General features: G+C 55.9%; 1 protein-coding gene across 1 annotated transcript; it reads left to right on the forward strand.

Moving 5' to 3' along the window:
- The first annotated feature begins 1,995 nt into the window (after positions 1 to 1,995).
- Positions 1,996 to 9,108, forward strand: EMX2 (empty spiracles homeobox 2). The gene is made up of 4 exons (XM_072870467.1): positions 1,996 to 2,418; positions 3,210 to 3,690; positions 5,748 to 5,932; positions 8,678 to 9,108. Exons 2-4 carry the CDS (start codon positions 3,300 to 3,302, stop codon positions 8,843 to 8,845), a joined length of 744 nt encoding a protein of 247 aa, XP_072726568.1. The 5' UTR covers positions 1,996 to 2,418; positions 3,210 to 3,299; the 3' UTR covers positions 8,846 to 9,108.
- Positions 9,109 to 21,741: the final 12,633 nt, after the last annotated feature.

Below are 21,741 nucleotides of genomic sequence, written 5' to 3' on the forward strand. Positions count from 1 at the left end.
AGCAGATCGGGGATTGCTGGGAAGGGAGCCCCTGCCAGATTTTTCTCCTTGTAGACGCCAAGAGGACAGAGGGAGCAGCCTGTCAGGGCGCTGGGTAGGAAAAGTTCAAGAGAGGAGCTTCGGGAGATGCTCCCGGAGCAGCCCGGGCTGGAGCGCAGCGGCCCCGGCCGGGGCAGCGCCGGCCACCGGCTCCGCACGGGCCGTGGGCTGCGCGGAAGGCGCCCACGAGAAACGCCACGGCGAGGAGTGGGAGAGTGACACAGCAATTGAGGGGGAAGCGGAAAATCCTGGGGAATCCCATCCAGAGCCCCCTTGGTGTTTGCTCTGCCTGTCCCCGGCCTGTGTTCTCCGTGACCAAACCCAGAGAGAGCCGGCGCTCCCCGGACTCTGCTTGGCGGTTTCTCTGCCTGCGTGGATCCACGCAGAAACACGTATACACGTAGATATGTATATGTCTGCATGTGGGCACGGAGAGCGGGCAGGGCTCGGTGCGGCGCGGGGACCTCCAGGTTGCTGTGGCCGAGATCAGCCGCTTCCCCGGGCGAAATCGGCCTTGGCGGGGGAGAGCTCCCCGCTGCAGCTGCAGCCTCCTCCGCTGAGCCCCAGAGCAACGGGACCCCGCTTCGGGAAGGGATTTTAGGCTAGAGGATATTTCCTCGGCGGTAAAGAGGGTCGAGGGAAATTTATCGAGCGTTTTGGAGAGTTATCCCCGCTCTGCGTGTGTGACGGTTTTTTCACACGGGTATAATTCCTCTCTCCACAACTGCTGAATTACTTGATGCAGTTTTCAAAGGAGCCCTACGATTATGTCAGGATGTCTGGAGAAAAAAAAAAAAAAAAAGAGGAAAAAAGGAGCTGAAGGTTTTTTTCCAATTCAGATTCATTCTGCAGTCCCGGGGAAGTGTAAATACGCAGATGCAGAACACGGCTCTTCCTAAGGAGAAGTTTCCCTTTTTTCCCTTTTCAGTGCTCAGGAGCCAAGACCCCAGTCGAAATCAGCACATCAAACACCCGTCGTATTCAGGGCACTTTCTCAGCCTCGCTCCTGTCGGTAACCCCAGATCTCTGCGAGAAGAGCGTTACCGCCAGTCGGGGGGGAAAAGGTCGCCCGGAAAAGGGGCGAGGGGACTTAAAAAGTTAAAATAGTAGCGATTCACGAGGGGCACGAGTGGGGCTGGAGGGAAATCCGTTTCTCCCCTCCGCAGCAAGCTCAGCCCAGCGGGGCCGGAGTCTGCCCGGGTGTCTGCGGGCAGGAGAGGTTTTCCCAGGCGGGTGAGACCTGGGCGAATGGCACCTCGCTGCAAAATCTGTCGGGAGACTTGAGTTACGCCGAGGCGCCTTCCGTACAAACATCTCTCTCACTTTGTCTCTGCAGTCGTATGCACGTGCGGGTATGGATGTCTATACGTACAGCCGCCCACCGCCTGGAGAACAGATTTACATTTCATACGGCAAGTGAACTTCTCCCTCCACGAAGTGCCGGCAGCGCGGGGCACACAAAGGAAAATGCGTCCCCAGACAAAGGCGCAGGGACAGCGGCATCCCTGCGTGCCCAGCACTGCTTGGCCCTTCGGTTTAGTCCGGCGGTGCGGTATTGGGTTCAAAACATCGGCTAGCTGCAAACAGGCGCTGTGAGGAGAGAGCGGGGAAGGCGAAGAGTCCGGCTCGCCCTTTACTGGAAAGAAGCGAGGACCGTTTAGACAGCGATTTTTTAGCGTATTTTAAGGCAGCGGAGTAACGGATTCTTTGTGTATAAAGTGGAAAGAAAATAGAAAACAAAGTCCGGGAACGAAGGAAAGAAACGCTAGACTGGTTTTAAGACTCCCCCCATCCCTCGGTTCAACAGAAACATTAATTTACATTAGTAATTCCGCATCTTTAAGATAAATTACACAGCGGCGTAATAGATTTAAAGTACGCCAGATTTTTTATCATTAATTGTAAATGTGCAAAATACCTGCTGGTACTTCACTTTAGAAGAATGTAATTGGCAAAAATGGGAGGCTGATGAATAGATAATAGATCCTTAACTACCAATAAACAGTAAGCACCAGCCAAGAGTATTAGGATGTGATCATAATTATTCTGCAGCCCCAGCCAATGGGAAGAGGAGAACTCAGCCCTAAAATCATCCCCGGACCCAAAGGTAATCGCGAAAATACGGACAAGGCTGGAACCGGAGACTTGCTCCCCTGTCCCGTCTGCGAGAGCCCGGCGTGTCCCAGCTCTGCATAATGCCGCTGCCCTCCGCTTTGTTTTCCGCACCGCGCGGTGCGGGGCGTGCGAAGCAGCGAAGGGGGGAATAAATAAGTTCGGAGGAGGAGGAGGAGGAGGAGGAGGAGGGCGACCCGTTCTCTCACCGGGACGAAACCTTTCCCAAGCGGGGCATCTCTCCCGGACGCCCCGGGGCTGATCAAGGTAACCTCGCCGGGCTGAGAGCCCCCGAGAGGTGGCGGGGAGAGGGGTGTCACGCTGGCGGGGCAGCCCCAACTCTCCCCCCCGCCCCCCCGCGAGGAGATGCGGCGCCCCCCGCCCCCTGCGCCCCCGCTGAGCCCCCCCCCGTCCGCGTCCCCCGTCCCCGTCCCCCTACCTTGGTCGCCGGGCGGCGGCAGGGGAGGGAGGGCAGCGCGGCGGCGGAGCGGCGCGGAGAGGAGAGGCGCGGAGCGGAGCGGGGCCGGGCGCGGCGCTGCGCGGGGGCGGCGGCGGCGCGGGCGGGGCTGGCGGGGTCCGCGCTCCCCCCGCGCTGGCGGGCGCGCTCCCGCCGCACTCCGATCCGCGCCGCGCCGCGGCTCCATCCCTCCCGATGGCGCTGCCCGGCGCTCGCCTCCCCTCTGACGCACTTTAAAGAGTCTCCCCCTTCAACCTCAAGGCGAGTAATAGCGACCAATCATCAAGCCATTTACCAGGCTTCAGAGGAAGCTGTTTATGTGATCCCAGCACTAATTAGGCTCATGAACTAACAAATCGTTTGCACAACTTGTGAAGGGGCCGATCACATCCATGGATTGTCTTTGGACTTAGGGAGGGAGGGGGGGGCGACCGCCTTTTCCTTGCAGGAGGGAAACTTCTCCCAGCAACTTTTGTGTGTGTGTGTGTGTGTGTGCGTGCGTGGTGCGTGTGTGTGTCTCCCTTTTGGGTACCGCTGGCTGCCGCTGCCTCCTTTTCCTCCAGCCCCTGTCTATTTATGTGTGTATCTATCCCTCCTCAAGTCACTCCCTGCTGCAAACTTCCCCGGATCGCCTCCCGCGCACCAGAGAGAGCCAGGCAGAGATTTGGTCGGGGACTCTCGCCGCGGCAGCATGTTTCAGCCCACACCCAAGCGGTGTTTCACCATCGAGTCGCTGGTGGCCAAAGACAGCCCCTTGCCCGCGTCTCGCTCCGAGGATCCTATCCGGCCGGCGGCGCTCAGCTATGCCAATTCCAGCCCGATGAACCCTTTTCTCAACAGCTTCCACTCCACTGGCAGGGGGGTCTACTCCAACCCGGACTTGGTCTTTGCAGAGGCCGTCTCCCACCCGCCTAACCCGGCCGTGCCGGTCCATCCCGTGCCCCCTCCCCACGCCCTGGCCGCCCACCCGCTGCCTGCTTCGCACTCCACGCACCCGCTCTTCGCCTCGCAGCAAAGGGACCCCTCCACCTTCTACCCCTGGCTAATACACCGCTACCGGTATCTGGGTCACAGGTTCCAAGGTACGTGCAACTTTTCTTCTCCTTCTCATCCACCCCTCCATCCTCCGGCGGCCCCCGGCCGCTCCCCGCGGCGCCGATGCGGGGGGACCGCGGGCGGGCGGGCTCTGCCCGGAGCCGCGGGCTCGGCTCGGCGGGGCCGAAGGTCTTTTGTGCCTGCCTCCCCCGCCGCCAGGCTGGAGGAGCTGTCAGAGCCGAGGGGCTTGGGCTGGGTTTTGCTTTGCTTCTTTTCCCGGTTTGTTTTGGTTTCCCCGGGAGGAGGGGGGCAGGCGGGAAGGCGAGGCAGGCTGGGACTTCTGCGGCTTTCTCGCCCCGATTAAAAGCAGGGGGAGAAAGGTGGACATCTTTTGTTCCGGTGGGTTAGAAGCTGCGGAGGAGCCCCCGAAGGAAGCAGAGGGGGTCGCGGGGTTTAGGCTCCGCCGGGAAGGCAGCGGTGCCCGCCGGGCTGCCGGGGCCGGGCTGCCGGGGCCGGGCTGCCGGGGCCGGGCTGCCGGGGCCGCGGGGAGCCGCGGCCCCAAATCCGGCCGCTCCCCTTGTTAGCGAGGACGGAGGGAAAATGAAACGAACCCCAGAGAAAGGAGAAAGGAAACAAAATAATAATCCCAGCGCCGGAGCAGCGCGGGGAGATGGGCTGCGGAGGGGAGCCGGGGCCGGGGCAGAGAGGGCGATGCCGTCCGCACGGGCAGGAAAGGCTCCCAGCTGCCAAGCGATTCCTAACCGGCTGAAGGAAAATAACCAAATCCAATGGCGCACAATCAATAAAATCCCCTTTGTTTAACCCTTTGCAACCGGCAGCGTCTTCTCCGAAGGGTGAGCCGATTTCTCCCGTAATGGGTCCAGCTCCTGCCTCTTTCGTTATACACCAAAAAAAAAAAAAAAAAAAATCAGCCTCCGCTCGGAGGCATCCATCTGCCTTTTTTTTTTTTCTTTTCGGTATTTTTATTTATTAATTCCGAACGAAAACAAACCACCTGCATTATCCATTTCCTCGGCCTTCTGCAGCCGAGCCGTTGCACCCGGGTTGGAAAAGGAGGTGGCTCTCTCCGGAGCCAGGCGGACAGAGATACAAAATGGATTATTACCCTCTCAGAATAAAATTACAGGTTTCGCTCATCAAATTATTTGTCGCAGTCATCAGGCGATTGGTAAAGAGCGGTAGATGAAAGGCGGAAATGTCCTGGTGTTGAGCCACAGCCTGATTTCCAACACACCCTCCTCCTCCAACGATTTTTAACGCACTTACGGAGAGAGACCCTCGGTGGCTTTCCCACCTTGGAAGGACCGACCCGGAGAAGCGGCACAAGGCCAACCCGGAGGGAGAGACCCACCAAAAAGCCCCGGCTGACCGCCCCCGCCCCCGCTCCGCAGCAGGCCGGCTGGGATGGCCGTCCCGTGGCCTCCCGAAGTTTGTTTCTTTATTTCCCCGCCGGTTCCCGCCGCCGCCGGGGCCGCGGGCAGCGGGCAGCGGGCAGCGGGCAGGGGCACGGCAGCGGCCGGAGCCCCCGCTCCGGGAAGCACACCGGCAAAACGGAGGGGAGCGGGAGGAGAAAGGCCCCGGCCGGAGCGTTGGGCGAGGGAAGCGGGGAGCGGCCGGCGGAGCGGGCCGCCGGCTCCCGGAGGCGGGGGCTCGACCGGGGCGGCACCGAGCGCCGCTGCCCCGCCGGCCGCGCCGGGAGGGTGTAAATACCAAACAAACAAGGGAAGATGTGAAGCTGCCGGTGGGCGAGGGGAAGGGAGGCAGCTGCGGGATGAAGCCGCAGACACCGCAGCCGGGTTCTGGGCAACGCTTTGGCTTTTTTTTTTTTTTTTTCCGTAGTGCTCCCTTGGTTGTGTTTTAGTATTTGATTTTCGCCCAGTCCTCTCCTTCCCCTGCTCATTCCCGCCACCTATTTATCGAAGGAAAATTTAATTTAAAAGAAGGCGCTGAAAATAGAAAAGAAACTACAGTCAGATTTCTCCTGCGGGTAATGGTGGGAGACAAAAATTCTTGGGCTAAAAAGTCCTCTGAGTGCGTTTGGGGAAGGTGTTTGACTAATCTCTTGCTTTACCCTGTCGCCCAGGGAATGAAACCAGCCCGGAGAGCTTCCTATTGCACAACGCACTGGCCAGGAAACCCAAACGGATCCGTACAGCTTTCTCCCCATCCCAATTACTGAGACTGGAACATGCCTTTGAGAAGAACCATTATGTAGTAGGAGCAGAGAGAAAGCAGCTGGCACATAGCCTCAGCCTCACGGAAACTCAGGTAAGGGGGAAGCAGGGAGCGGGCAGCTGGGAAAGCGAAAGTACTGGGATCTCCTGGGGAGAACCCAGCCGGCCGGCCCGGAGAAAATACCGGCGAATTGTGGGGGTATGCAGGCCTCCAGCCCCGAGCCGGTGGGGCGGAGTGAGGGGTTCCCCCTCGCCTGGGTGCTATAAAATCTTCTCCCCTCCGTGAGAGCCATCGCCTGCGCCGGGGTCGCGGGGCCGCGGCCGGCCTGGGAACCGGCGGGGCCGGGGGCACGGTTCGGCTCTGCCCGGAGAGCCCCGGCCGGAGCCTCAGCCCGAGCGGGAAGGGCAGCGGCGAGATCCGCGATCTGCAAAGGAAATGCGGTCCTGGCCGTTCTTCTGCGGGACTGGGGTGACCCTCGGAAGTAGCGGAATGTGAGGGGAAAAAGCCCCCAAAACCCAAGGCGGAGGGAGAAGCCCCCTGCGGAGCCCACGGCAGAAATACGGTTTCTCGGATGGTTTTGCACCGGCAGCGGGGCTGTGAGGAGCCGGTTCAGGAGGGCACGAAGATGAAAACGAAAAGCAGAGAAATTACGAAGGCCAAGGAATCCCCCCGCCCCCCCGCTGGCTGGCTGCGGGCCAGAACCGCATCGGAGACTCCTTCGGTCCTCTGTCTGGAGGGACGATTAGCGACGTTTCTGCTCCGGTTGTCCCGGGGAGAGGGTCTCGGCGGGGACCGAGGCTGGACACCCGTGGGGCGGCGCGGAGCCGGCGGGGAGCGGCGGCGGGGGAGCGGGGGTGGGCGCGGGCTCCCCCCCGACGGCGGGGACCCACGGCCGGCGGGGCCGCTGCGAGGGCGTTTTTTCACGCGGTTTTCTCCTCGCCGGAAGAAAGGCTGGGGTTTGAGGGGTTGGTGGTGGTGGTTGTTGTTGTTGTTGTTGTGTCGGGCTTTTGTTTTGTGCCCTTCCAGGAGACTCGTGGAGAGAGGGCTCCAGATGGGGATTGTCTCTGCTACAGTATGTGGCACTGTACTTAAAAAAAAAAAAAAAAAAAAAAAAAAGAGAAAAAGCCAAAATACCCAGCCGCAGCCTAGTTCAAAGTTCCCAGTAAACACAGCGTTCTCTGGGAGGATTAAGTTGTAACACTTTTTTTTTTTTTTAACTCCTTTTCGTGGGGGAAGCAATAAAGAGGTTGGAGCTTTTGTTTTAAAATGTCTCCCTAACAAAACAATAAAAAGGGATCGCCACTTTTATGAGGTTCTCCGAACAAGGGACCGGTCACAGGCTTATTTCCACTGGAAAGCTGTATTTAAGGTGGTCTTTGTGCTGCTTGATTCCGAAGCTGGTTGGGGTCTTTTGTCCGGATGTCAAACCCCCAGTCCCCTACAAATGAGCTCCCTTTTGGGAGATCAGCGTGCAGAAATGAACCGTCCTCCCCTTCAATTAGCAAACTAAAAGCAAATTAAACTCACCCCTTGTTCCCCGCTCAGCTTTTTAATGGGGGACTTTTGGAGAATATGAAAATGCAGCAGAGATGTGTGTCCGGCCAGGCAGGTCTCTGTTCTGAAGAAGCAGCGAAGCGGGTTAAACCAGCTTATTAAAATGCTCCAGTTCCCCTTTCCCCCCTTGCTGGGGCCTTTATCAGGCACTTTCAGACAGAACCAGAGTTTAAACTGCTTTAAAAAAAAAAAATGTTTACCTTTGGCCGCTACAAGGAGTGTGGCCAGCCCTGGAGATAGCTCCCAGATCAATATTATCTGTCATTAAAGCACTGAAGTCAGCTGCCGGATGGTTAAGTCGGATCTATTCGGCGCTGTACAAATTCAGAGGGGCATTTACGGCAGCACTTGCAGGTTTCGCCTCGCTACGATCGCTCCTGGACGGCGCGTCCCGGGGAGAGGCTGCGGGGAGCGCCGGACGTTTTTAATTTCGGGCTTTTTTCTTTCATTTTAGTCTCTTTTCCAAGACCAAAAGATCTCGCTCCGCCGCCCCCCGGCCCCGTCCCGCCGCCCCGTTAGGAGGGACGAGGCCCTCGCTCTGCTTCGCCCCGCTCCCTGCCTCGCCCCGCCGGCCAGGCCGGGCCGGGCCCGGGGGTGCCGGCCGGGGGGCTCCCGCAGCCGGCCTGGCGTCCCCCGCCGCAGCCGCGGATGCCTTTCGCGGTGCTGGAGGCCGCGGGACACCTCGGCGGGCGCGGGCACCTAGAGCCGCCCCGGGGGCTGCCCCGACGGCAGCCCACCGCCGCGCAGCCACGCGTTGTTTTCCCCGCGTGGGGTGGCTGGCGCCACGCGCGGGCATTGCGCGGGGCTACTCGTGCGCGGAAGGTCCGCGCCCCTGCGCCAGGTGCGCAGCCGGTGCCTCCCGCCTGCGACGCTGCCCTCCCCGCGCACCCGGCTGCGCGGCTGCGGGGAGCGGACCCGCGCAGACGCACCGCTGCGGCTGCCCACTCCTGCACGCGTGGGTCCTCTGAAGGCGCCTGGTGGGCGTGGGCCAGCGTGCCTGTGCCTTTCCCGGAGAGGTTTAGACGGCACACGGGCCCCGGCCCCGCTCCTCCGCCTCCAGGCTGGGTAGCGGTGCAGGCAGGGCGCGGGGCAGGCAGGGCGCGGGGCAGGCAGGGCGCGAGGCAGGCAGTGCACGCCGCACACGGTGCAGGCAGGGCGTGGTGCAGGCAGGGCACGGAGCAAGCAGAGCCCGGAGCCCCTCGGCACGTCCAGGGCAGCGGGCGGCAGGCGGCCCCGGCGTCCGGGCAGGCGGCGGACTAACGGCCGGTGCCTTTCCTCCCGCAGGTAAAAGTATGGTTTCAGAACAGACGGACAAAGTTCAAGCGGCAAAAGTTGGAAGAGGAAGGTTCGGACTCACAACAGAAGAAAAAAGGGACTCATCACATTAACCGGTGGAGAATCGCCACCAAACAAGCCAGTCCAGAGGAAATCGACGTCACGTCGGACGATTAAAAACTGGCGCTTTTTGGACTTTTCAAAGCCAGGCACCCCACCAACAGAAAGTGTTAAAGGCTCACACCTACCCCGGCGTGGCGGTGCGGGGAAGGGACACGGAGATCTTCATCAAAAACGCGATTCCCGCCTGGGAGGGCAGCTGGGAGCGAGCGAGGGCGAGACCGCGAGAGGTCCGAACTGTGGCACTGCCGGCACCGCTCTGGCAAGGGCGATCTGTCAATCAGAGCCAAAACACCGGGACGAGGTGATTGACAGGTATTCCGTTTCTCGCAGTCCACTTTTAAAAGCATAACGTCAAAAAATTGAAAAAAAAAAATCTTGAAAAAAAAATCTTAAAAAGAAAAAAAAAAACCCGAAACAAAAAAGACCCCAACCAAACCAGAAAAATTACCACCTTACAGGACATTTTGCACTTCACAGTTTTTTCCGTCTTTAAAAGAGAAATTTCCATAAGCAGCCAAAACTCACACCTGTTTCAGAAACTTGAATTGCATGTGAAAAGCCGTCTGGGCAAAAAAAAAAAAAAAAAAAAAAAAAAAAAGGAAAAAAAAGAAAAAATTGAAAAAAATTACCCCGCTTCCTAAAGACAGAAATTAATTGTAATTTTTTTCCCTCTAAGACAGGTTCTGTGTGCTTTTTAATTTTATTTTACGAGAAATGTGCAGTCTGTAAACATTTTATGATAACTTCTGGCGTCAAAGTGTTTGTGAAAGCTGAATGAAGTAGCAGTAACAAAGCATAGTGTTCCTTCCGGATGGACAAACACGGTGGGGCAGGGGAGGGACGGGAGGGGAAGCGGGGGGAGGTTGGGGCTGGTCATAACTTTTGCTGCCAAAAAAAAGAAATCAAATCAAATTATTCCCCCCCTCCCCAATTGTATCCCCGTTGCAAAACCGGATGATGATGATTTTTTCAGATTAATAAAGCGCAGACCCAGCGACCAGGTTTGGCGGTGGGGACACTCCCAGGCCGGGAGGATCCAGAGAAAAGGGACTTAAAATCGCGGATTGACTTTTTTTTTTTATTTTTTATTTTTTTTCTAATGGCCATTTTCATTGGGGCAATTTTCAAGCACTGACCTTATAATATTCCGAGATCATAGAGCTACTAAAAAAAAAGTGACAGATGTTTCCTTCATGTCTTCTATACCAGAATGTAAATATTTTTGTGTTTTGTGTTTAATTTGTTAGAATTCTAACACACTATATACTTCCAAGAAGTATGTCATTGTCAATATTTTGTCAATAAAGATTTATCAATATGCCCTCAATTTTTAAGCAAGATATTTTCCCCTGCCCCCCAAATTGCTCGGAAACCAGTAGCGCCCCCCCCCCGTTTTTAGCTGCCCCAGCCCTGCGGTCGCAGCCGCGCATTCCTGCGGCCAGCGGCGCGTTTTCTTCATGGATTCACTGGCGGGTAAATAGACCTCTAAAAATAAGCCGCAGAGACCCACTTGCTGTAAATAAATACCTTTAAAAAAAAAAAAAAAACAACAAACCACCCCAACAACAACAAACCCAGCCCCTGCCCTGCTTAGGAGCTGAAGTGCCAACGGGAGGGTGAACCCGGTCCGCAGCAGCCGCGCTCCGCTGAGAGGGAGAGGGGCTTTCCTTGGCAAAAATATGTATTTTATTTAGCGGGAGAGGACTTTTTCTCGCTCTTTTTTTTATTTTCCCCTTTTTCCCCCCATCTTTTAAAGCCCCTCGCCAGGTCGTTGCGGTGAGGAGCAGGTCCTGGGAGGCAGGGAGTCCGCCCCAGCTGCTGCTCTCCCCTCCGCTCTAAGGGAGCGATCCTGGGCACAGGGTAAAACTGACCTTAAAGACGTGGAAAAAAAAAAAAAAAAAAAAAACAACCAAAAAAAAAAGTTGCTCTAGGTCCTTGAGGAAACTAGCTGGTTTTCTGGGGGTACACAGTTGTTTTTTCATGCTTCATTTGCCCCTTAGCCTGATAGACTGCATTAATCAGTTTTATTTCCATTGATAGAGAAACCTCGTCTGCTCTGTTCGAGCTACAAAGAATCCTGCAAGCTTTTGTGAAAGTGCAAATCAGTTTAGGCAATTATCATACCAGGAATATGAAGGGGAAAGAGGAGGCATTGCCCAGTGGTCTCCTTTAATCTCTTAATCCGTGGATCCAGGGGGGCTAGTTGGACATAATTTAGGACAATCTGACTACCCTTTACACTGTGATAAGGCGAAGTTACAATGCATCGCGAAAATACGAGCTTTGTTAAACATCCTGCCTTGAAAAGTTAAGATTAGGCATTCTGTGCACGTGTTGGCTCTATCGGGTACTATGTAAATTTATTTCTTTTTTTTTAAAATCCGATTTTTTTTTTTTTAAATCATTGCTCCTTATACAATCCCGGTGACTTTCCATTCACTAGGGCTACAAATATGAGAGAGGCCCAGGCAGGGTTAGGACGCACGTCGCAATCCATTGAAACCCAGGCTAATGATTTAGTAGAGCCATTCCCCAGGTAACCTCCTCGCTGCCTTCCCCCCCGGCCAGCCCAGGGTGCAGGTGGTGGCACCAAGCAGGGCGCACAGTTCACCTGAACTCGCCCAGCTTGGCTCGCCCTCCACTTCAAACCCATGCGAACGGGCGAACGTTAAACGGATGGCGGCTGAACAGCAGACTTGGGCCTTTCGAGAAATTGTTTCCCATCTTGATAAAAGGCTTATTTCTGCAGGAACCATATACTTCCCCCCCCTCCTTTTTTTTTTTTTTTTTTAAACCGTGAGGGAAGAGAGGGAGAGAGGGAAAAAAATTAAGCGTCCTATGTAGCGTAACAGCAATAAAATCTTCAGAGAATGCCATTAGCTTTGAAAAAAAACCCTAAAAGCTTTATTACAAACCAAGCTTTGAAAATAGGGGGGATTAGGAGTCTGAAAGGGTCCCACAATGGTTAGAAGAAAAGGTTTCATGCTAATGAGGTTAATGCCCTTTGTATCTCAGGACTCCACAACTTCATTACTCCCTATCTCCGGCTGCACCAAGCGGCTCAGAACACTGCAATCCACTCCAGCTCTCCCCTGCCTTGCCTAGAGAAGGATTTGATAGCAGCTCTGTTCAAACTAGATAATTATATCTTTTCAAGTCGGAATTAAGATAAAGAAAGTGAAGCAAAGGCGGCTAGCCTTGATCCACTGCAAACAAATTTGGCGCACTTTCTAGTCTCTCTCCCCCTGCCTCAATAGGCAGGACAGTCAGCTTATTAGACCCTCATTTGCTTTATTAATTCATCTATTTAAAGTGGCAGGATTAGAGAGAGGGAGAGAGAGGCAGAGTCTAATGTGGGACAGTGGATGCCAGGCAACGTGGAAATATAAATATTGGCGAGATGCTATCCGAGCGGGTGTTTAAAAATACACTTTATATTAAATAACTGAGAGGGGTGGGGGAGGGAGGGTGTATTTCGGGTGGCGAGCTGCAGATTCGGGCGGATTTTTACCGCTCTTTCGAAGGAAACGTCGGTGCCGGCTGCGGCGGCCTGCTGCCCGCCCGGAGGCCGGCCGGCCCCGCGGAAAGCCCGCTGCTCTCCGCGCCTCGCGGGGGTTTGGCCGGGCGGACCCACGGGCCGGGCAGGGGGCTGCAGGCCCAGCCGAGACCCCCCGCCCCACCCGGCCGGCAGCGCTGCGCGGAGGCGGCCCGCGGGCGCGGAGCGGTGCGCGCCCCCCTGGGCACGGGCGCCGGCGAGTGACCGCGAAAGGGACGGGCTGGTTTTGCGCCGCCGCCCTCCGCCATCGCTTCGCTCCGCCGATGGGCCGGTCGCCCGCCCCCCGCCTCGCCCCGCGGCCCGTCGCGGGCCCGTCGCCGCCAGCCGCGGCCCCGCGGAGCGGGGGCTCCCGCCCGCGCCCCCCCCGCCCGGCGCTGCCCGCCCTGCGGCCGCCCCGTCCCCGCCGACGGCGGGGCACGAGGCGGAGGGGGCCGGATCCTGACCGCGCCGCAGCTCTGCCGGCTCCGCGCAGCCCCTTCCCGGCTCGGCTCGACGTCCAGGATCCGGCCCCTCCGGCCCTGGGTTTTTAACCCTTTCCCCCCGCAGGAAGCCGGCGGCTGGCCCCCCCTCCGTGGCCACTTCCCGCAGGCTGCCGCGGCGTGCGATTTGCACCCCCCGCGCCGGCGCAGACACGCACCCACGCACCCGCGCACCCCTCTCTTTGCCCCTCGAGCGGGCTGAGGCCAGCGGCCTTTGGAGTCCTCGCTTCGTTGTGTTTCAAAACGCCGTTTATTGACCTCCCCCCGCCTTTGATGGATCGCGCCGTTACTCCGGAGGGCTTGGCGGAAATTAGCGGTTCCCCCCTCATTAACACGCTGCCTATCTGCCTGCCTCGTAGGAAATAGGCAAAGCAGCCCCGGCCAGACCGGATTCCCTGACAAACAGGATTCTCCCAGCCCCTGCTCCCGTGTCCGTCAGCGGTTCGTAACTGCTCGGAGCTAATACAGCGATTGATTTACTTCTCCAAAGGGTCCCGCTGCGAGGGGGACGCGGGAGTTTAGAGAACCTCCTGACCCCGAGCCGTAACCTCTCTCCTCGCCATCCCTTCTCCTGGTGGGACACTCTCTCAGCCGGGAAAGCCCAGGCCGTGGTCCGCGCTTGAAAGCGAAAGGGCCATTAATCACCTTCCCCGGCTCGCTTTTAACCGGCCTTTTGCAATTAGCGCCTGTTGCAGGGAAGGCGACCCGTCGGCGCTGAGCGAACCCCGCCGGTAGCCCCCTCGGGCCCCTCTTCCCGGGGGGGCCGCGGCCGCCCCAGCTCCCCGGGTGCCCCCGCAAGGCGCGGGGCGGGGGGCTGCTGCGGGCACCGCTCGCCCGCCGGCGCTCGGCCCGCCTCGCAGGTGGCTTCCCCGGCCCGGGAGCGGGCAAAGCGGGCTCTGCCCGCTCTGCCTCCTCCTCCTCCTCCTCCTCCTCCCCGCCGCTCGGCCCGTCTGCCTCGGGAGCCCCTTCTCCCCCGCACGGCCCGGCTGGAGCCCTGGATGCTGCGGGGGCTCCGGGTGAGCATTTATAGACCCGCTCTCCATCGCCCACGGCTGGACCTGACGTCAGGAAGAACTTGATCTCGCCCGCTTTGCTCCTGCTTCTGAAACTGATCCTTGAAATGAGAGAACAGACTCTACACAATTCCCATGGCCTTGACATAAGGTACAGCGATAAATATACACCACTAATGAGCAATTACCATATAATCACCTTCCAATTAGCTCGCATAATGATGAATTAAACATTTTAGCCTGCTGGATTAGGTTTCTTACTTTGTATATTATTTACGAAGGCTAGCTTCTGCTGAGCACCAAATATCAAATTAGATAGGGAATTTTCAGTTGGGGGTAATTATACATTCAGTGCATGCCCGGAGTTTTTGTCACCAGCTAACTAAAGTGTATTGGAAGGTAGTGTCCATCCTTTTCTGTCTTTCCTTTTTGATGTCTTAAAACAAAGTCCACGCTTTTCCACCGATGCTCCGCACGTCGCCTCCCCTGTCCTAAACCTTCTTCCTTCCCTAAGGCTGGGCAGACAGAAAAACTGACAGGTTTGTTTTTTTTTTTTTCCCCGGGACAGTTAAAGAATGAGGAGCAGGCAGAGGTAGGAGCTGGGGAAAGCCAAGGAGCTCTCAGGCACACAGTCCTCTCGCCGCACGGTTGCACCATCCCTGGGAGTTGGGAGGAAACCCGGCCCGTTTTCCCGGACAGGTAGAAACGCCCTGGTCCTCTGCTCGGGGCGGTGGGGACCGGCCGGGCAGAGGCGGGGACATCACCCCACACCCCCCCGCGATGCTCTCCACCCAGATCCGATGACACCCTCCCGCGGGTGGCTGTTTTCTTCGCCATTCTGCGGAGGGTGCTCCAAAAAACCACCGAGTCCCGGCTGGGTTCGGTCCGAGGGGGGGTGAGGGAGGGAGCGGGGCAGGCTTTGGGCTCTGGGTGCCGATCCCCCCTGGAAGGGAAGGAGAGGGGAAGCAGCAGCCCCCTAAGAGGCGAGCACGACGAGAAGGGCTCGCAGGCGGAGGTCGGGCACTCGGGCGGTCCCAGCCTCGGGAGGGGACGGAGGGACGGCGGCTCCGGGCGGGGAGGGGGCTCGCAGCCGCCGTGTGGCAAGCAGGGACCCAGCCCGGAGCCGCCTGGCTTTTCTTGGTTTAAGCTGGACCCTTAATGTTTTCTTAATTAACCGTTTGAGCGTGAGTAAACCTCCGCGAGGCGTTTACAACCTGGCTGTAAAGTGGGAGCGGAGGGTCTCCCTGCCTCCCGCATTGCCTGAAAGCACTCGCTGGGGACTTGAAGGGGGGCAGAAAGCCGCCCCGCAGCCCCTCCAGGAAACCACGGTGGTAGCCAGCCTCTTGCTCGGGATTAGCTTTTCAGAAGCGGGGGGGGGGGGGGGGGGGCTTTTCCTGGAAAGGAGATGACAAACTGGTGGCCCCCTCTTTCCCCGCTCCGCTCTCCCCCGTCTGACACACGGAGCTCTGGAAAGTCTCAGCGATTCCCAGGCAGGAAAGGAACAGCCCAAGAGAGCAGCGATGCTCGGCTTCATCGGCTTTTTTTTTTTTTTTTCTTTCCCCCTCATATAATTGTGGGTTTTCTTTAAAAAGTTTAAAAAAACAAAGCAGGAGGAATTCAAAACAATTTCAGTCCCCGAGTGAAAGTGTTGCCTGAATGAGTGTCTGTGACCTGGCCCCAAACAAACTCAGATAAGATGTGGAAACTCATCTGTCAAGTCCAGAACCTCTGGAAGCAGCAGTTGATCCCAGCCCCTAAGTAGTGAGAAGCTGCCGAATTCCCGTGTTTTTGTGGGTTTCACTCTTCGCTTTATCAGTATTTGAACAACCTTTTTGTGGTTTCGCTGTGTTCACAGAAAGCGCGAAGTCCTGACTTTCTCCATAGGGCCGGAGAATACAGCCCCGGCTGCTTTTTTATCTTTAGATCAGCGAGTTGGTATCAGAGGCAGGGAAGAAAGTGCGTTCTTGTGGGTTGCGAGAGTGAGATATTCCCAGATAAACTCTTCTGTGATCTCATTTATAATCCACACGATCAGGGCTATGTTATTTGGCATATGTATGTCGAGAGGAGACGTTTGCCGTGATGGGATGTTTAGGATCCAAATATGATTATACAGCCTTTTTCAGAGAGTTATCTCCGGTGTCACCCTCCCTGTCCCGGCAAACACGTTGCAGTTTTGAAGCGGTCTGTGAGCCCGACCCGTACCTGCATCCCCGCGGGATGCCGAGTGTCCTTGCTCAGGGTCACGACAAGGGGACGAAGGAGGAAGACGGCATTTGGAAGAGTAACGGCTGTTCAAATCCAACGTGAAAAGGTCTTTTCGTAAGAATAACGTTATTTTATTTTAATTCCCGGGGAATGCAAAATAATAGGAAGCCAGATCCTCTCTAAAGCATTGACTAAAATCTGTAAGGAAGAAAGAGAGAGAAGAAAAAAGAGAAAAGGAAATAAAGAGCGAAAGAATGAGAAAGAGAGAGAGAGGGGAAAAAGAAAAGAGACAGAGAGAGAAAGAAAGAAAGAAGGAAAGAAACAAGAAAGCGAGAAAGAAAACAGAAAGGAAAAGATAGAAGGACAAAAGAAAGAAAAGAAAGAAAGGATGAGCAAGAAAGAAGAAGGAAGGAAGGAAGGCAAGAAGGAAGGAAGAGAGGGAAATGTCATGTGCGGAAGGCGAAGCCAAGGTCGCAGTGTGGGACTGAAGGGAAGTGTGGCAGGGACACTGCCCCAGGGAGCACGGGGAAGGGTCGTGAGTTCAGCGTCGGACCGGCTGGGAGATTCACGCCAATTTTCCTTTGGGAGAGTCAAGGGCTTTCGGAAATCCGCTTTCTTTCCACCATTGTGGCAAAGTCCTGAGACGTTGGGGTCGATCTGTTCTGTCCGTTTTCCTTGACAAACCAAGGCGACCCCCAAAGCAAAGCGGGGAGTCCTGGCCGGGCGGCAGGAGCGGTTCTGCCTGTGCAGCGCCGAGCACCGGCGCCCGGCGGCGGGCAGGGCGGGCAGGGCAGGCAGGGAAGGCAGGGCGGCCCCACGGCTGGGGGCCTCTTTCCTCTCCCCGCTGGCTGTTTCTCTTGCCCAGGGGCCCGATCCCGGGCTGGGGAGGGCGGGAAGGGAGGCGGGGGGCTGCCCGGGGTGGGCAGCCGTGTCCTCCGTGGCGGGGACCACCCTCCCGCTGCCACCCCGCGCATTGCCATGGAAACCGCTGCAGCTGCAGATCAAAGTTTCCCGGCGGCTCAGCCCCGGGTGCCCCGCCACGGACCCGCCAGCCGCCCCCGCCGCCCCGCAGCTGCCGGGAGAGGGGCGCAGCCCCCCGAAACGACCCTCCCCGGCCTCGGCCGTCGGTGGGCAGAAGCGCAGCTTGGGGGCAGCTCTGCCGGGAAGAGCCTTTCTGGTGCCTTTTCCGCCCTTGGCACGGGGCTAAAAGATGGGCGGGGGATGCCCCTGAGCTGGGCGGCAGCAAACGGGGGAGGGACAGCGGCCGCCAACTCTCCGTCGTCCCCCCGCCTTGCTGGGGGGACCGCGGGGAGACGTGGGGAAAGGACGGAGAAGCACGGCGGCAGGACGCGGGGCCGGCAGATGCCGGAGCAGAGCCGGTCCCTCTCCTCGGCCGCTGCCCTCCGCCCTCCCGGGAGCTTCGCCCATCCCGGCCATCGGCTCCCGCATCTCCCCGGGCTCCCCGTCCCTGCGCCCGGCCCCGCGGATGCGCCCGTGGGCTCCCTGTCCCTGCGCCCGCGGGATGCGCCCAGCGCTGCGGGACCTGCAGCCCTCGCCCGGTCCCCCCTCCCGCGGAACGGGGCCGCTTCTTCTTTTTCGGGTATAAGGGTAGAACTCGGGCAGTTTCCCCGCTCGTCCCCGTGACTTAAATGAAAAATGAGTAAAAGTCAACGTTTACACCAGTTTAATTAAGGAAGGCTCTTGTACCTTCGGGGGGATCGCATCATTTAACATGAAATATTCATACAAGAGGTTTCCCGAGCTGCTCCGTTTAATCATTCCTGCTGCCAGCGAAGGGCTCTGTCTTTATACATGTATGTAATTTGATTTTAATGTCCCCGCTTTTCCATCTGCACATGTCCGGAAGGTAGGTCCTTCCGAGGAAGCCAGGGCTAGGAAACACTGCCAAGCCCGGCCGCAGCCGGGCCGGGACCCGGCCGTCCTCCCGGCTCCTGCCCGGCCGGGGATGCGCCGGTGCGGGGGGAGCCGGGACCCGGCCGCCCTCCCGGCGCTCCCACGGCCAGCCTTCACCCGGGGGACGGCGGCCTGGGCCGGAGGCGCACGGCGACCGCCCCGCCGCCCCGTCCCGGGGGAGGCCGGCGCCCTCCGCACCTGCGGAGCCCTCCGCAGCCTCCCGCGGAAGGCGGGGAGCGGGGCGGCGGGATGCGCCGGGCTGCGGCTCCCCCGCGGTGCGCACCTCGCTCGCCCAGCCCCTCCAGCCGTGCCCTCGGCTTCTTTCTCTCCCCCGCTCCCCCACTGAGCTGTTTCGCATTCAGCTGGGTGAATTACTGCAATTATATATTCCTATTTAAAAGAGAAAAAAAAAGGCAGAAAACAAAACACACAGGAGGAAAAGAATGTGGCGTCGACTAATTTAAACCAGTTCTAGTGGAAGGGCTGTCAATTCTTTAAGTAAATGATGCTGTGTTGATTCAGATGTTTCTCGCCGTAATTGCTGTCTGAGGGGGAACGGCAGAGGCTCAAACTCAGCGACTCGCAGCCGGGGCGGGAGGGAGGCGCCGGGTCGGGGCCGCTTTCCCCGGGCGGGCTCGGCCCCGCTTCTCCGCTCTCTCCCCGCTGAGCTGGCTGGATGGCCGGAGGGCTTGGCCCCCCCGCAGCCAGCAGCCTTTGCAGGCTCCTGGGCACGCTGTCTGAATGGGGAAGAAGCTAAAAGGAAGGGGACAGGACATTCACCTCCGAAATGATGAGCCCCGCTCCCCCCCTGGCTGTACCCAGGCAGACTTATCTATCAATCACGCTTTTTATTGGGTGTCACCAGCTGGGGTGTTGGGAGAGAAGTGCATGTTAAATGATGCCATTAGGCTGTAGTGCAACAAGCAGAGACGAGGTAATTGGCAGCAATTCTCAGACCCAGTCCGGTGACCTGTTAATCTGTTGCCACCAGCACTCAGCCAGGGGAAAAAAAAAGCTGCAGAATGGAGAAAAAGTCTTCGACTTATCTCAGACTTGGTCAGGTTGTTAATGTTCAGTTCATCAAGAAAGAAGGGTTTCTGGGGGAACCCCGTCTTGGTTAAGTCAGACCATTACTCCATTTGCTGAGTGTAATATATGGTCCATGGTTTAATTTGTTCTCCCAGCTTTTTGGATCTTTTTCTCCCCTTCCTTCATTTGGATCACGTAAGGTTTGGCACCAGACTGTTGGAAAGAAGAAGCAGAGGGTCTCTGCAGAGCAGGGAGCACAGTTCAGCAGCTCTGCCTTTGCACTTCCCGGCCAGAAAGCAGCTGTGTGATCGGAAAGTTTGGGAGGTACATGCAGGCCTTCACCCCTCCAGAAACTTGGCTCACATAAACCTCCCTCCTTCATTCATAATAAAGCGGGGAAGGAGTTGCTGTCCCGCTCCCGCAGGCGGGACTGTTTGGGTGGAAGGCTTTGTACAACCCTGGGATCCCGGACCAAATATCCACAGCGGCTGGAGGTGTAAAAAAGAAACTTAAACAGGCTGAAACCAACTGTTTAATAACAATTCCTTCACAAGGTTACTTTGCGTCTGAAAGAAGAGATAGGCCCTTGTGTGGCTTAAAGGAAAACAGATTTTTAACAGGTGACTTGGAATCAGCGGTGTTTTGAAAAGCTCAGGGTAGAAAACATGACTCCCCCAAATTAAAATTGTTTTATAGAAATTGGCAAGCTGATGGGACCCACAGAACTACCATCACGATGTACTTTTTCAGCACTAAGCAGGGGACATAAAGTGTGTTTGAGTTTGCTTTATTTTATTGCAGCTTTCCAGCCTTCCTTGATTTTTTTCTTTAAACTAAAAAGATTATCAGGAGACGTCCCTAAAAAATGATCTTGTGATCTTACCACAAATATAGGGCTCAGACCAGTGGCCCTTAATCAACAGAAACCGTCATCATTTCTGAAATGGCTGCTGGCTCGCACACAAGGAGATTCAGGGTATTTTCTATTATTCATAAATATTTCAGGTAAGTTTAAGACTTTTTCATTGCTGATGAGCTATTCTCTCTCTCTTTCTCACACATGCACACAGGCAAAAGCTACTTAGAACACACTTGGATCTGAATCCGAATCAATAAATAAATTACGCAGATGGGTTTCATTGCTTCTATATTTGCTACATGTAACAAATCAGCAAAAATGTTCAGCTCATTAGTAGGGACAGTACAATGTTGGAGGGGTCAAACACGAAAGAAGTGTTCATTCTTCCCTGTAATGTGACTGATGGCTGGCTGAACAACTGTGGTTCATACCAGACCTTTCCCTTAATATAACATACTTCTGCGAATCTTGTGAGAAAGCCCAAAACATTAATACATGACAGAATTAAAAACAACTTCCTTAAAAAGGCTAAATTACATGTTTTGGAAAGTTCCAGCTATGTTCATCTCATGACACTGTTTTAATGTTGAAGAACTGTCTTTTTTTACAAGAGAGAACTGCAATCCGGTAGGAGCTAAACTGTTCCAGTGGGTATGTGTAACATATTTGGACTATACATTAAGGACCAGTAAATCTACATGCTCTAGAATAAAGGTTTTACATTTTATCTTACATATGCAGATCAGCAAATTGTGAAAGAGCTGTGCACATATTTATAGCCCTTGTTCCACACTGGCACATTTTCCTAGTTTTTTAGGGTGACACAAAAGACCGCCCTGTCTTTTCCTGCCTATCCATTGTCACCACAGAGTTATTAACCCAAGATAAGATTGCTCTCCCGAATGGAGCCATCAGGTCAAACCTTGGAAACCTTTCCACTTCTGGTCCAGGGATGAGGAATGACTGAAAGGCAGCGAGTGAGCTTTGCTTGGAAAAGGATGCAGAAAATTGTGCAAAGCTTTTAGCTGTCCTGCTGAGACTGGTGGAAGAAGCCGCCTTTTTCGATTTTTCAGTAAACAGGACTTACACATTGTGGTAAATGAGGCTGCTTTGTGTCATGACTGGTGTCAGAAGCCTTTATGTTCACTGCTGGGATGCCATGCAGGTGACCTTGTAGTGAGAGCCCTTTCAGCTAACGGCACAGCAGACATGCTCCTGGTGAGTTTAAGGTGCTCAGGGCACAAGTATGTCCTCCTGATTCTACATTCCTATGGCTATTTGAGTCTAGATCACTTTATTTTTGTTCTGCTGACTGATACAGACTCTCTGATCCATACATGGCCCATAAAATCTTCTGTATACAGCAAAGACCGTTACCAATTATGCATCTCTTGGACCATTTCCATTTAAGGAGAACCTCTTCCAGAGATACTGATCCACTGCTGATTTGTACAGCCAGCGATTTACCCATGTGAACGTTGGTGTGGCTCCTTCATTTCTCTGTACATGACCATTCCCAGAGCTTGCCACTGTCTCAGGGACACACGCTCACTCATGTGCATTGCTTCTGCAGAACACAGAGCCTGATATTAAACTCTCTTCCTCAGCACATGCAAAACTCCTTTCAGAACCTGAAATTTCTGATCTTTTCCTTACTTAAACTCTATTTAGCATCTAAGTGAGATGTACGTAGCAAGTTGGCAGGCTGGAACTAAAATGACCTAACTTCCAATGAGGGACAACTGCGCGTAATGGGAAAGGCAAGGGTCTTCCACGGGCACCTGAGTCACAGCCCACTCAAGAAAACATAAAAGTATTTTACCAGGTTCCGGATCAACCCAGAATATTGCAAGGACGAGAACTTGAGCACTGGTTGCTGTACGCAGTGTATT

The sequence above is a fragment of the Ciconia boyciana genome, chromosome 8, assembly GCF_034638445.1.
Source record: "Ciconia boyciana chromosome 8, ASM3463844v1, whole genome shotgun sequence".
Lineage (NCBI taxonomy): Eukaryota > Metazoa > Chordata > Aves > Ciconiiformes > Ciconiidae > Ciconia > Ciconia boyciana.